Source organism: Rana temporaria, chromosome 5, assembly GCF_905171775.1.
Source record: "Rana temporaria chromosome 5, aRanTem1.1, whole genome shotgun sequence".
In the NCBI taxonomy this organism is placed as follows: domain Eukaryota; kingdom Metazoa; phylum Chordata; class Amphibia; order Anura; family Ranidae; genus Rana; species Rana temporaria.
The window spans coordinates 94,260,460-94,276,559 of NC_053493.1; the positions used below are offsets into that span (position 1 = coordinate 94,260,460).

At 41.4% G+C, this 16,100-nt stretch overlaps 1 protein-coding gene across 4 annotated transcripts in view; it reads left to right on the forward strand.

Annotated features, from left to right (window-relative positions):
• The window catches only part of PALS2 (protein associated with LIN7 2, MAGUK family member), a 135,802-nt gene that overhangs the window by 27,664 nt on the left and 92,038 nt on the right, over nt 1-16,100 (forward strand). For 2 of the 4 annotated variants that reach the window (XM_040352879.1, XM_040352878.1), the window contains exon 2: nt 6,784-6,891. The exons of the other annotated variants lie outside the window; for them this stretch is intronic. In XM_040352879.1, the coding sequence (XP_040208813.1) occupies nt 6,852-6,891 (40 nt within the window). In that variant the 5' untranslated portion in view covers nt 6,784-6,851. The remainder of the gene's footprint in view (nt 1-6,783; nt 6,892-16,100) is intronic. 4 annotated transcript variants of the gene reach the window in all.

The window sequence follows — 16,100 nt, forward strand, 5'->3', positions numbered from 1 at the left end:
CTTGTGAGCGAGAATCTGGCTTTAGATAACAGTGTAAAATAAGGTCTCCAGGAGATAATAAATACATGCAAGTGTTACTCATTTCCTAACTTCAATAAACATAGGAGGAGAATAATATGTCTAACACTAGGACCCCTTCAGTGGATAAAGTAGATTTTGGGGAAAAAAATAGGCTATTAGTTTGCCTCAAAGCTATAAATATGTATTCGGTGTTATTCGGTGTATTAGTATCTAAAAGTAAGTTTGATCCCAATAGCCAACAGTATTTCAGTTCTATGATGCTCCTTGCAATGTGGGTAGCATACCCCAGAGGAAAAATGGGAAAAGTTTGTCAAACTGGTGGAGGATGTAAATCCTGCATATAGGCTGGGTATTTGAGATCAAACGTTTTATGGGATAAAGCTACCTGTATATTGTAATCGCTTGACAATATACTGGTTCCCCATCATTGCCCTATAAAAGTTTAAAATACAGTTACTGTTTAATCCCCACCAGGAATAATACTGCTAAAAATTCCCCTACAGTTCTAAAAGAAGAACCTGAAAGTGCCAACATGAAACGTTGCATTCTTCTGCTAAAAGATATTTTCACAGTAGAATCCAATTATTTTCCTGTCAAAGATGAATTGGACTATATTGTATGTTTTAGGTGGCTGAAGAATGCTGCAACCCAACAATTGCTGTCCATGGCTCTTTGGGAAATGGGCTCATTACCATTTTTGTACTTTTCATTTTACTGGTGTCAGAATTTGAAATCTTTAACAACTGAAGTTTGAACTCTGACAAAGGACTGTCAAGGTACTGTATCTGTTTTTCAAGGATTTAAATGTAGCCCCAGCATATAATATGCAGTATATGTACATATCCCTGATGGTATCTGGGCTTTGAGACGGGCTTCACAGGCTTTGAGACGGGCTTCACAGGCTTTGAGACGGGCTTCACAGGCTTTGAGACGGGCTTCACAGGCTTTGAGACGGGCTTCACAGGCTTTGAGACGGGCTTCACAGGCTTTGAGACGGGCTTCACAGGCTTTGAGACGGGCTTCACAGGCTTTGAGACGGGCTTCACAGGCTTTGAGACGGGCTTCACAGGCTTTGAGACGGGCTTCACAGGCTTTGAGACGGGCTTCACAGGCTTTGAGACGGGCTTCACAGGCTTTGAGACGGGCTTCACAGGCTTTGAGACGGGCTTCACAGGCTTTGAGGCGGGCTTCACAGGCTTTGAGGCGGGCTTCACAGGCTTTGAGGCGGGCTTCACAGGCTTTGAGGCGGGCTTCACAGGCTTTGAGGCGGGCTTCACAGGCTTTGAGGCGGGCTTCACAGGCTTTGAGGCGGGCTTCACAGGCTTTGAGGCGGGCTTCACAGGCTTTGAGGCGGGCTTCACAGGCTTTGAGGCGGGCTTCACAGGCTTTGAGGCGGGCTTCACAGGCTTTGAGGCGGGCTTCACAGGCTTTGAGGCGGGCTTCACAGGCTTTGAGGCGGGCTTCACAGGCTTTGAGGCGGGCTTCACAGGCTTTGAGGCGGGCTTCACAGGCTTTGAGACGGGCTTCACAGGCTTTGAGACGGGCTTCACAGGCTTTGAGACGGGCTTCACAGGCTTTGAGACGGGCTTCACAGGCTTTGAGACGGGCTTCACAGGCTTTGAGACGGGCTTCACAGGCTTTGAGACGGGCTTCACAGGCTTTGAGACGGGCTTCACAGGCTTTGAGACGGGCTTCACAGGCTTTGAGACGGGCTTCACAGATATTGATGACCAAAGCCATTGTCTTATAGACTATCCTGGGTGAAATTAGGCTTTTCCCAGGTTAAAGACTTGGGTAACCAGTTTGTCCAATCTAAGAGTTTGTGTTCTCATGATGTGCTCACCGTCAAAGTGCATGCGCAAAACAAAATGGTGACGTTACCATAGCGCATGCGCACATTGTAGGAGTGTTTTTTTTCAAAAGGAGATACCATTTCACGGACGCAATTGAAAGCTATGCAAAGAGTGGAGGGACACCGTAGATGTCAGATTGTGCCTCCTGTTGCGCTGCGGGTTTACACTGTGCTCAAGGTCTGGTTTTGTCTGTTTTGCAACCCGCTCTTTATGCCACATCCTCCCCAGCAGCCTCCGGTATTCAGCTATTCACCCACTTCCTGGTATACATGATGTCCTTGGCTCTGCCCCTTTTCCATTTGCATTTATTGTTTATATTGTCTATTTCAGGGCTCGACAAATCCCAGGCGCCAGGTCGCCATGGTGACTAGAAATAGGGTCCTGGCGACTTGGCTTGGAAGGGGGGCAAAATTTTTTATTTTTTTTTGCCCCCCTTCCATGCCAAGTCGCCAGGACCCTATTTCTAATTGTTTTTTTTTTTTTGGTGAGCTGGCGCCATCTGGTGGTGAGCCGTTGGTATTACAAGTTAAGCATTACAAGTTAAACAGCAATTCTAATGTAATTTTTCACTGCCATCTTCTTCCCTCTATATAGAACCCCCAAACATTATACATATTTTTTATCCTAACACCCTAGAGAATAAAATGGCGATCGTTGCAATACTTTCTGTCACGCCGTATTTGCGCAGCAGTCTTACAAGCGCACTTTTTTGGGAAAAAATTACACTTTTTTTAATTAAAAAAATAAGACAACCGTAAAATTATCCCCATTTTTTTTTAATATTATGAAAGATAATGTTACGCCGAGTAAATTGCTACCCAACATGTCACGCTTCAAAATTATGTCCGCTCATGGAATGGCAACAAACTTTTACCCTTTAAAATCTCCATAGGCGACGTTTAAAAAATTCTACAGGTTGCATGTTTTGAGTTACAGAGGAGGTCTAGGGCTAGAATTATTGCTCTCGCTCTACCAATCGCGGCGATACCTCACATGTGTGGTTTGAACACGGTTTACATATGCGGGTGCTGCTCACGTATGTGTTCGCTTCTGCGCGCAAGCTTGTCGGGACGGGGCAAGTTTTCTGGCTCCTAACTTTTTTAGCTGGCTCCTAGATTCCAAGCAAATTTGTCAACCCCTGGTCTATGTGCAACATTGTAAAAAATAAATCAAATAAATAAATAAACCTGTGATTTATCTGAAAATATGAATATATAAAAAACAGACCAGTGATATGTCTATAATGTTAAAGACCATATAAGGCTGGGTTCACACTACGGTTTTCCCGTCCGTCAGCCGCATACGATTTATATGAAAAACCGTATGCGGCTGAAACGGACGGGAACGTATGGAACCGCACATATGTGCGTTTTCCATTGACATTAATGTTAAAGGAAAACGTATGCGGTTGCCATACTGTTTTAAAAACGACTGCAAAACCGTGGTTGAACACGGTTTTGCGTACGTTTAAAAAACGTTTTGCCAGCAAATCGTACGCACCCGGATGCATCTGAGTGCATACGATTTGCAATGCATTGTCTATTTATACGTTTTCCCGTCCGTGCCCGTACGTTTTCAATACTGAAATCGTATGCGGCTGACGGACGGGAAAACCGTAGTGTGAACCCAGCCTAACTCCTATGAAAAAAGCAGAATCTGCTGTTTTTTTTTTTTTTTTTTATATACATCAGAAGCAGTACCGCCGGCAACCACTGGGTGGCGCATGGATACACACTACAGTTGTACAGATCTGCAAGAGAAGCCCAGGCATCCATCCAGCGGCGCAGGCTGCTGACGTCGGTTCCGATATCGGCGCCATTTGCGTTCCACGCTGGTTACGTGGAACCGGCCGTGAAACGGTAGAATCGCGGGGGAGATCGGGCGGGGCGAATCGAGATTGCGATTCCCTCAGCGATTAATCGTGCAGCTCTATTTCGCAGTATGCTTCGGGTCATTGTCCATCTGCACTGTGAAGCGCCGTCCATTGAGTTCTGAAGCATTTGGCTGAATATGAGCAGATAATATTGCCCGAAACACTTCAGAATTCATCCTGCTGCTTTTGTCAGCAGTCACATCAATAAATACAAGAGAACCAGTTCCATTGGCAGCCATACATGCCCACGCCATGACACTGCCACCACCATGATGAGGTGGTATGCTTTGGATCATGAGCAGTTCCTTTCCCTCTTCATACTCTTCTTTTCACTCTGGTACAAGTTGATCTTGGTCTTGTCTGTCCATAGGATGATGTTCCAGAACTGTGAAGGCTTTTTTAGATGTTTGGCAAATTCCTAATCTGGCCTTCCTGTTTTTGAGGGTCACCAATGGTTTACATCTTGTGGTAAACCCTCTGTATTTACTCTGGTGAAGTCTTCTCTTGATTGTTGACTTTGACACACATACACCTACCTCCTGGAGAGTGTTCTTGGTCTGGCCAACTGTTGTGAAGGGTGTTTTCTTCACTAGGGAAAGAATTCTTCGGTCATCACCATAGTTGTTTTCCGTGGTCTTCCGGGTCTTTTGGTGTTGCTGAGCTCACCGGTGCGTTCTTTCTTTTTAAGGATGTTCCAAACAGTTGATTTGGCCACACCTAATGTTTTTGCTATCTCTCTGATGGGTTTGTTTTGTTTTTTCAGCCGAATGATGGCTTTTTTCACTGATAGTGACAGCTCTTTGGATTTCATATTAAGAGTTGACAGCAACAGATTCCAAATGCAAATGGCACACTTGAAATTAACTCTGGACCTTGTATCTGCTCCTTGTAAATGGGATGAGGGAATAACACACACCTGGCCATGGAACAGCTGAGCAGCCAATTGTCCCATTACTTTTGGTCCCTTTAAAAAGTGGGAGGCACATATACAAACTGTTATTTCTACACCGTTCACCTGATTTGGATGTAAATCTCCTCAAATTAAAGCTGAAAGTCTGCAGTTAACCACTTAAGACACGGACCTTTAGGCAGCTAAAGGACCCGGCCAGGTTTTGCGGTTCGGCACTGCGTCGCTTTAACAGACAATTGCGCGGTCGTGCGACGTGGCTCCCAAACGAAATTGGCATCCTTTTTTTCCCACAAATAGAGCTTTCTTTTGGTGGTATTTGATCACCTCTGTGGTTTTTATTTTTTTGCGCTATAAACAAAAATAGAGCGACAATTTTGAAAAAAAATCAATATTGTTTTACTTTTTGCTATAATAAATATCCCCCAAAAATATATAATTTTTTTTTCTTCAGTTTAGGCCGATACATATTCCTCTACCTATTTTTGGTAAAAAAAATCACAATAAGCGTTTATTGGTTGGTTTGCGCAAAATTTATAGCGTTTACAAAATAGGGGATAGTTTTATTGCATTTTTATGATTTTTTTTTTTTTTTTTTAATACTAATGGCGGCGATCAGCGATTTTTTTCGTGACTGCGACACTATGGCGGACACTTCGGACAATTTTGACACATATTTGGGACCATTGTAATTTTCACAGCAAAAAATGCATTTGTTTACTGTGAAAATGACAATTGCAGTTTGGGAGTTAGACTACAAGGGGGCGCTGATGGGGATGTGTGACCTCATGTGTTTACAACTGTAGGGGGGTGTGGCTGTAGGTGTAACGTCATCGATTGTGTCCCCCTATAAAAGGGATCACACGATCGATGACGCCGCCACAGTGAAGAACGGGAAAGCGGTGTTTACACACTGCTCTCCCCGTTCTTCAGCTCCGGGGACCGATCGCGGGACTCCAGCGGCAATCGGGTCCGCGAGTCCCGCGGTCACGGAGCTTCGGACGTGGCCCGCGACCCACGGCTGAGTACTAGCACAGGACGTACCTATACGTGCATGTGCCCAGCCGTGCCATTCTGCCGACGTAAATGTGCAGGAGGCGGTCCTTAAGTGGTTAAAGCACATCTTGTTTGTTTCATTTCAAATCCATTGTGGTGTATAGAGCCAAAAAGATTAGAATTGTCAATGTCCCAATATTTATGGACTTGACTGCAGGTGGCCAGTGAGAAGAATGCCCCTTACTTCGGTGGGCTGTAGAAAGAATCGGGTTGGATTTGATTTGAAACAAGTTGATTTATGTCAAAATGTAAAGCACATGCTCTATATAAAAAGCGTTATGTAGGATGAGCACATGTATGTAAATAATATTGGCACCACACAGGTATAGTATCGTCCGGAATGTCGGAATTGGAGCAATTCTAGGGCCATCATTTTTGTAACATGCTTAATAAATATATATATATATATATATATATATATATATATATATATATATATATATATATATATATATATATACACAATTTTTTTTTTTTTTATTATACTGTCCAGCTTAAAAAGGCATTTGTTGCATCTGTTATATTGTGTTAATTTATGAAAACCTTCATTTTGAAATTGTACTTTCTGTAATGTAAGTTTTTATTTTTATTTATTTTCTGTAATAAACATTTATTTTCAACATGGTGTAGATAAATTCTGCGAGGACCGCATGTAATGTGGGCAGTGCAATATGTAGTTGGGGCTTTGTGTGGGTGTTGGCGGGGACACATGGGTGCAGACATTTGGGTCCCCCTTTTACTGATTTTTCTGTATAGGTGAACTTGCACTTTAATGACATTCTGAGCAAAAAAGAGGGCAAATTGAAACCGATAAAACACTTTCATATATATGGTTAAGTGTATAAAAAGATTGAGATTGTCCTATTCAGAAGCCAAACCTGTAACTCCAGTATTCCACATTGCTTGTCTGATGCTGAATCTGTAGTTGGAGGACATGGCACACGGGGGGCAAGGATACACAAGGGAGGTTTCGGTGGGTGGGGGTCCATCAAGAGAAAGAGTTGATGTTTTGGAATTGATGGTTGATGAAATGGTCACACAAACTTTTTTTTTATTTTTTTTTTGCAAATAAGGATCAAGTTCGTGGATCACTAGCAAGAAAACAGGAGTATATAAGGAGCAAGAGGAAGGAATCTCGGCCATGGAGGGGGAACAGGGAGGGAGTCTCTACACAAATGGAGGTATGCACTCAAGGTGTAACCACACAAGCATAAAGCAGGTTGGGAGGCCCCAGCCCCAGAACACTGGGGATTGAACAATATGTGCGTAGAATGGACAGACAGTAGATGAAAGTGATTTTAAAATCATTAAAGTGTTACTAAACCCACAACAGTTAAATAAGTCTGTATAAAGCAGTAAAGCATCCTTGGTATACTCACTGTGCAACCTAAGGGGTTAAATGACCTAGCTTTAAAACTGTTTTGTTTTAACTTTGGATAGTAAAACATTTTTTTTTCTGCCAGCAAATACCTTATACAGCCCACTTCCTGTTTCTTGTCTGGTAAAAAGCCTAGGCTTATGACATCATGCACAGCTCTGTCTCACTCTTGTGAGAGTTTGCCAGGAAGGGAGGGGGGGGGGATGAGTCATAAGGGGGCCAAAGAGAGCTCAGGGCTGGAGAGCTGGAGGTGTGCCTGTCTAAATCCAGGAAGTTAACAGGCAGCAGCTTCAGCTGCCCACAGTTAAAATGGTTGCAGCCAAACTCGGTGGAGGGAGATTTCTGCAGCATATTTGGCAAGTACCGAATCGCAGTATACATAAAATATGCAAAATGTTTGAAGGGAAGCTTCAGAATGGCAAAGATGTTTTTATTACAAATTATGTGAGCAGACTGCTGTTTCTCTTTTAACCACTTGAGAGCCGCGCTATAGATGAGACGTCTACAGCGCGGCTCTCAACTGCCGGGTGGATGTCCCTGGACGTCTTCCTGTTTAGATTCGCGCGCCGGCGGGGAAAAGCTGTGCCCGCTGTGTCACGTGGTGCCGATGCGCGTGCCTGGCGGCCGCCATGTGCTCGCGATCGGCAGTTACAGAGGCAGGACTTGGAGCTCTGTGTGAGGGAGAGAGGAGACTGATGCTGTGTCCCTTGTACATGTAAGAATCACTCCCAGGGAACGCATTTAACCCCTTGATCACCCCCTAATGTTAACCCCTTCCCTGCCAGTCACATTTATACAGTAATCAGTGCTAGAGGTTGACCGATATGGGTTTTTCTCTTGCCGATGGCCGATATATGATGCCGATTTTTTTTTTTGGGCCGATATGTTAGGCCGATTTAGAAAAAAAAAATTCCCCTTCATCTCATAAAATCAAACAGTTGGACCCATTTCACACTGGGGTGTTTTTCAGGCGCTTTTGGGTTAAAAATAGCACCTGTAAAGTGCCTGCAAAAATGGCTCCCCTGCAGTCTGTGTGAACGTCCGAGGGCGTTCACACTGAGGCGGTGCGCTGGCAGGACGTTAAAAAAAGTCCTGCAAGCAGCATCTTTGGAGCTGTGTATAACGCTCCTCCAACCACTCCTGCCCATTGAAATTAATGGGCACTGGTGCCGAAGCGCCTGCCCGCTCCAGTGTGAAATATATTAAGTCAGCATCTACTAATATTGCAGCTGCTGACTTTTAATATATGGTCACTTACCTGTCCTGGGCGCCCGCGATGTCGGCACCCGAAGCCGATCTCTCCCTCGGCTCTCGGGTGCTGCCCCGGCCATCTTTGGTAAGGGAATCAGGAAGCGGGCACAAAAACGGGTAATCAAAACTTTTGGACGAAGAAAAAAAAAAAAAAAAACGGGCTAACTTTACTTTTTTTTTTTTTTTTTATTCTTATTCATTAAAGTGTATTTTTTCCCCAAAAATTGCGTTTGAAAGACCACTGCGCAAATACTGTGTGACATAAAGTATTGCAACAACCGCTATTTTATTCCCTAGGGTTTCTGCTAAAAAAAATGTATATATATATATATATATATATATAATGTTTGGGGATTTTCTAGCAGGATTTTTAATTGTAAGCAACAAGTGTTAGAAAAGATTTAAATGGTTAAACTGAGAACTTCTACACACATTCAGTTCATTGATAAGTAGCAACATTGTATTCTTTTCTCAAACTTGGCAGGCTGCCCAGAGACAAGTCTCCACAGGAAACTTCAGGCAATGACTTCTGTATCATAGAAGTCAATGCAAGTCGCGCTGAAGTAAATCGGCTTTTTTTTTTAAAACAATCCGCCGATGCCGATTTAATTAAAAAGTGCCAAAAATCGTCCGATATATCGGTCGACCTCTAATCCGTGCATATTTATAGCACTGTTCGCGAATTGTGAATGGTCCCAAAATAGTGTCAAAAGTGTCCGATATGTCCGCAGCAATATAGCAGGCCTGACAAAATCCGCAGATCGCCGCCATTACTAGTAATAAAACATTTTTTTTTTTTTTTACAAAAAATATGTAGAAGAATACGTATCGCCCTAAACTGAGAAAAAAAATTTGATTATTATTATAGCAAAAAGTAAAAAATATAGTTTTTTTTTTTTCTTCAAACTTTTATGTCTTTTTTTTTTTTTTTTTGTAGCGCAAAAAATAAAAACCGCAGAGGTGATCAAATACCACCAAAAGAAAGCTCTATTTGTGGGAAAAAAATAAAAATATCATAAAATTACTTAAAACCCCCAAACATTATATATATTTTTTTCTAACACCCTAGGGAATTAAAATGGCGGTCATTGCAATACTTTTTGTCACACCGTATTTGCGCAGCAGTCTTACAAGCGCACTTTTTTTTGGAAAAAAATCACTTTTTTGTATTAAAAAATAAGACAACAGTAAAGTTAGCCTAATTTTTTTATATATTGTGAAAGATAATGTTATGCCGAGTAAAATGAAACCCAACATGTCACGCTTCAAAATTGCGCCCGCTCGTGGAATGGCGTCAAACTTTTACCCTTAAAAATCTTTATAGGCGACGTTTAAAAAATTCTATAGGTTGCATCTTTTGAGCTACAGAGTAGGTCTAGGGCTAGAATTATTGCTCTCGCTCTAACGAACGCGGTGATACTTGTGTGGTTTGAACACTGTTTTCATATGCGGGCGCTACTCGCGTATGTGTTCGCTTCTGCGCGCAAGCTCGTCAGGACGGGCGCTTTAAATTTATTTATTTTTTTGCTATTTATTTTTATTTATTTTATTAATTTTTACAAAAAAAAATGGATCGCTTTTATTCCTATTACAAGGAATGTAAACATCCCTTGTAATAGAAAAAAGCATGACAAGTCCTCTTAAATATGAGATCTGGGGTCAAAAAGACCTCAGATCTCATATTTACACTAAAATGCAAAAAAGAAATAAAAAATTGTCATTTGAAAAAATGACAACAAGAAAATATTGCTTTAAGAAGCATAGGCGGAAGTGACGTTTTGACGTCTCTTCCGCCCTGCTATGGGGATGGGTGGGGGCCATCTTGCCCTCACTCGTATCCCAGCCGAGCAGGGGAGAGGACCTGACCACCTCCGCCGCTGCAGACGGCTCCAGTAAGCGACGGGAGGGGGAGGCCCTCTCTCGCCGCCGATAACGGTGATCTCGCGGCGAATCCGCCGCGGACAGCACGGTTATCGTTTACAGGACAGCTCACTGAAAAGATGGATATCTCGGTTGTGGCAGCAGCTGCTGCCCTTACCGAGATATCCATCTTTAAAAAAATGACATATATACAGTGAGCGGTCCAGGACTGATTTTTTTTTTTTTTTCTTGTGTTTTATTTGTCACTTCAGTGTAGTGGGACTTTATGCACATGTTTTTCTTTATATGTTTTTGTATCACCCAAACAGTTTTTTCACAAGGCATTTTCTTTAACTGGGAGAACTATTTCTCAGCATTTATTTTATATCACAGTTCCAATTTAAGATCAATTTATTTAGATCCTTTTTTTTTCTCACTTATTTGAGCGCTGTACTGTTTATTACTAATGTTTTGGAATTTTTTGTATTACACATTTTGGTACTGGCAGCTATTAATTTAATTCATTACATATTGGTGTTTTAATCTCACATTTATATCTAGCGCAGTGTTTTCCTTTTGGATTTTTTTTAATGCCATTGCATAAGCCAGTTCATGAATAAATTTGAAAAATTGTTTAGATGCCACTTTTTGCTTAGTAGTTAGTGCAAGATATATGAGGACAAGGAGTTGCTGACTAACCTTGCCATTGGTGTTGCTTTTTTTTTTTTGACACTCGTACCTTTACCACTAATGACAAATTACCTGTACCTCACTGTGATAGCTGATTTATAAATCTGCAGTAATCTGCCTTTCACAAGTAAGACATTTAAAAAAGACAATTTTTATTTTTATTTCGGGATTTATAAATAGATTAATCTTAAAAGCATGTCGTTTGTTTTTTACATTCTTCTTGACTTGATGCAATGTCCAATTGCATGGGTTTTTAACCAAAGATTCTTGTAATAAAGCTCATATATAGCTTTTAAAGTTAATAAAAGATAATCCTTTATGATTTTCCTTATGTGGATTATGTGATAAATTGCTTGAGGATGGATTTACAGTAGCATTCCATGTAAGGATTATGCTGAACCCCTTCGAGATCCTCTTACGAGGCAGATGTACTGCACCAATTGGCATTTTTTCAAGTTTAGTAGACCTAAGCATGTACTATAGGTTTACCTGTTAGCATTTTCAGTCTGGCCATGCCACTAATGGGATGTATCTTTGTGCACAAAATCATATTAGTATTTTGTATTTTCAGTTTCTAGTCTTTTAGGTTGATATCATTTTTAATGAAATGCTCATTCTGCTCAGAACTTATTTAAATTTTTGGTAGATGAGAGGGGAGATCTACTAAATCTGGTGCACTCAGAATCTGGGGCAGTTGTGCATAGTAACCAATCGGTCTCTTAACTTGAGCTTGTTCAATTAAGCTTTGGCGATAAAACCTGGAAGCCGATTGGTTCCTATGCAGAGCTGCACCAGATTATGCCACTACACTTTTGGTACATCTCCCCCAATGTGTCGATATTGAGGGCTGTTCTTTCTCTCTGTGCCTAATTTCCAAGGTCTGTCTAAGGTCGATACTTTTTTTTTTCTGTTGGGTTGAAAATGTTAGCCATACTATTTTAAATGTGCTTTGGAGGTTGTCTCCACTATAGCAGCCAAAGGACAATAGGAGATGCAGAAATAACAGCATTGAGAAGAATGAGGAGCCCTGTGCTGAAGAGACAGATTCCTATGGGGGGGCACCAAGAAGAAGCGGGGGGACCCCAGAAGAGGAGGTTTAGTATTGCACAGAGATAGGAAGTGTAACATATTTGTTATTTTAAAAGCCACTTTACAACCACTTTAGGCTCTTCTATCAAACAAAGATGTAGAAACCACAAAGTACAATCCACTTTTAAAAGTCTGGATTGTTCTGTCTACTTGTGAGTCTGAGGCCAGCCATACACAGTGTGAATTCCTTTTGGTTGCAGGAATGAAATTTACATGATTACCCCATCAACGCTGACAGGGGAAGGTATAAGATGGTAATTATCGCTAGCAGTTATTGCAGCCGCTATCGATAATCGCAAGAGAATCTGGCAGACTGGCTGTACCCAAGTTGATTGATCAACTTGGTACATTCAGCCTGTGCATTACCGGTTCAAATATCTGCAATTTCCTGCTGAACCAGCCGAGATTCGAACTGTGTATGGCCGGCTTCACATTGGCCCTGTCACTTTTTATGAGTTTATACACAGGAGCTTAGTTGAATTGGCTTCTATGGTCTTCAAGATGCAATCAGTGTACAAGTACTTAGGATGCTGTCAAGGCCAGCTCGCACCACATGCAGTCCAGTACATTTATTTTATGCATCAAAAACGCATGGAAAGTTAGTAATATGGTTTCCAATGACATAGTTCACACCAGTGCAGTCAGTTCCAATAGCTTCCCAGTTCCAGAAAAAAAGTAGAACATGTTGCATTTTACCTGCACTGGACTGTATTGGAATTCAGTAAAACACATCAAAAACAAACTGAAATGCAATGGAATGCATCAAAAACACACTGGGCCCTAGTATAGTGGAAAAAAGGCACCTGGAATGCATCCGAAAACTACTCAAAAACACACCAAAAAGCACTGGAATCGGTCAAAAACATGCATGCAGAAATGTTTCGGGAAAGAATTCGGAGTGCGTTTTTATGGTGTGGGGGAGGGGGGGGGGGAGATTGTAACTTATATGCTATTCTAACCTGATTCCATGAGTACAGTAATATTCCTTGTGTTGTAAAGATTTAATGAGTGCTAAACAATAACTAGAGGGCAGTATAAAATCAGCAGGTGACTGAGATGCTTAAGCTTTTGAGCGGATTTCAAAAGCTGGAATTATGAGGATAATGTGTTTTTAATGCCATGCATTTGGGCTCTGTAACTGTATTCCTTTAATGTGAAATCGGTGACCATTTACTTAAAACTCAGTGTTTAGTGTGGATGAAAATTCAAATTATGGGAAGCCTAGATCAACCTCTAAAACTTCAGTTTTATTGCAAAGGATTGAGATCTTTGGCATGTACCGTATTAAACAAGTACAGGATGCTATAAAATTATACTAGTATAGCTTTTAGTACTACTAAGCCACATTTTATATAGCCTTAGGAGGCTAAGTGGAGAACAGCAGTAATTCTATATTTTCTCAAATTTACTTTAAAAACAGGTTTGATGCACTACACTTCAGGAGTTTTATTTGGAAAGGACAATGACAAAGCAATGTGTTGTGCAAAGTATGTTCTTGGAGTAGAGTGTTACCATTCGCTCAGTGCGTCCACATGCCTTTGCCTTTTTGCCATTATTTTATGTAAAGAATTAGTAACTGCAATAGAATCACATGCAGCCACCCTAAAGCGAAACATTACCCATAATAACAGGATAAAAAAAATAATGTTCTTTAGCAAGGAACATACATTCCACATTAATAATTTTGCTACCAAAATGAGTATGTGCTGTAAATTGCCTCCAGCAAGACTCCTGTTTTCTTCTTGCTGGAGGCTGCCATTTTGCTGAATCCCAGAGCCCCTTAACAGCAGTAAATCACAAAGCGATACTAAACCCATCGATTTAACGGTTTCAAAAAACGGCATCCATTTGCTTGTGTCCTCAACCAAATTGTCAAACCATCAAATGGTTGGTGTCATACCTGATCACATGTGCAGCACCATGGCAGTTGCAGATCAAACAGAAGCAGTTTCCTTGGCTGTAAAGAATATGGTGGGTTTAATTTCGCTTTTAGTGCCGGTTCACACTGCTGTGATGTGAGAACCCGTGCAAATCCAGTACGGGTTCCCGCATCGCATGTCACCCACTGGCGGTTCATACTGCTCTATGCAAACCGCTGTCGGTTTCAATAGAAAGTAAATGACACCCCCCTAATAGGTTCGCATATATCAGTGCAAACTGTCAATTTGGACAGAAATCGGATGGCATTGGGTGAACATTCATGCCATCCGATTCTGGTGCAGACCAAAAGGGTCCTACACTATTTTGGTCCGACTACAAATTTAGCCATGCAATCTGTATGGCTGAATTTGCATCGCACAGACATCTCATGTGAACCGACATGAAGGCTGTCTGCAGATCAGCCTCTACAAACCCGGCAGTGCCTAAAAATGGCTAAAGTTGTGTGCAACTGAGCATGTTCAGAGCAGGGTGAAACTGTGTATTGCTTGATTTTACACAGTATAGGCGCTTATCTAATGTTGTTCATAACTATACCTGCTAAAGGGGCCAGCCTGCAGTGACCTAGCAAGACTTAATTTTCTGACCAAAGTTCCACATTAACTCGTACATATATTTGAAATTGGTACTAAAAGAGATCTATCTATATTCAGAATCACGTTGACCAATTGTACTAATGATTTAAGAGTAACTTCACCTTTGTTGAGAAAACAACATTGCCCTCTGGGTAATCTATGTATATTGCAGGGATTTTAACAAACTTTGTTGCAGATTCCTACCTTTTGTTATTTTGAAGAAAAAGCTGTTTGGGCCCATTTTCATAGTGAATCTGTATAGGAGTGGTTTTATAATCCTCAATCGGCTGCTGCACTTGCAGGGTTCTAATGAGGAAAGTGGCGGGGTCTGCATCCCTTCATATGTGATTTCCTTTTGAGAGTACAGTATCTGTCACAAAAATGACATTCTTTGTTTCAGGAAATGCCCAAAATCGGATTTGTATCTTGGTGCAGACTTCAGTAAGCCAATCACACAAGCAGGAAGTTACATTTCTAGTGGGCGTTCTGTGCAGAATGCCTCCAGGTAGAGCCATATTGCATTTCACATAAAATTACAGCCTTGCAGATTGAACAGGAAATGTCATTTTTAATAACATTCAATTACAATATAACTTGTGTCGAAATTGCATATGCTATATGTTTGTTTTTTATTTTTTCCACGAAAAAGGAGTTACTGTTTTAAGAACAAAATTAAAAGAAAGTTATTACAGGCTGATCTTCATATAGGTATTATATAGTAAGGTTTGCAGAGAGACAGTCGGAGCTAGGTTCTAGGTTGGCCCATAGTTGAACTGTAATTACACAGTATAGTATGCTACCAAGGAAACTATACAGACAGTACAGACAGTACAGGGGTGGCAGCAATGAAGACAGACTTGCAGGTATTTGATCCCACTTCCGGGCATAGATCGCTGCAGGGTCTGCGGCGATCTATGCTATGTCAGGCCCCTCCTCCCCCCACTGTCTTCTGGGAGACACACAGGCCCCAGAAGACAGCAGGGACCAGTGAGGACGCACAGCGCAACTGGCGCATGCGCAATAGGGAACCAGGCTGTGAGTTGGTGGAAGCGCTCAGGCTCTTCTTTTTTTAATCCAGTAAAATGTGTTCATTGGAAAATGGACAAGAATGAATTGGCCCCATTGAAGAACTTGTCTGCTCCTACAGAATTGCTCCCCTAGAGGTTGAGCAAGCCAGTAGTTACTTTGTTGCTTCTTTGTTAATGAGTTACATTCTGCAGCAATTTTAGCTTCTAAGAGAATAAAACCATAGAAGTAAGTAGTTTATTTAGCAATCCTGTTGTGGATATTTTGCATCCAGCAGCAGACTTGCTGATGTGATATGACATGACTCCAATGCAGCAGTTCTAAGTAAATACAAGTATTACATTAGATTAATTGGGAACACCCCTAGATCTTGCCTGCAATTTCTGAGGCTAGAGGTTATTTTAAGTTGCTCAACAATGATCATGGGTGACCAATGATTTTCTTTAAATACTATTCATTTTAATGACGGCTTTTGCACTAAGGACTGTCAGTCATGCAAACGAGCATTGATTGCCTACTCTCATGAGATTAGTTTTGCATACTTAAGATGGGAAATCTTTAACAATTAAGCCTGCAAGCAGAA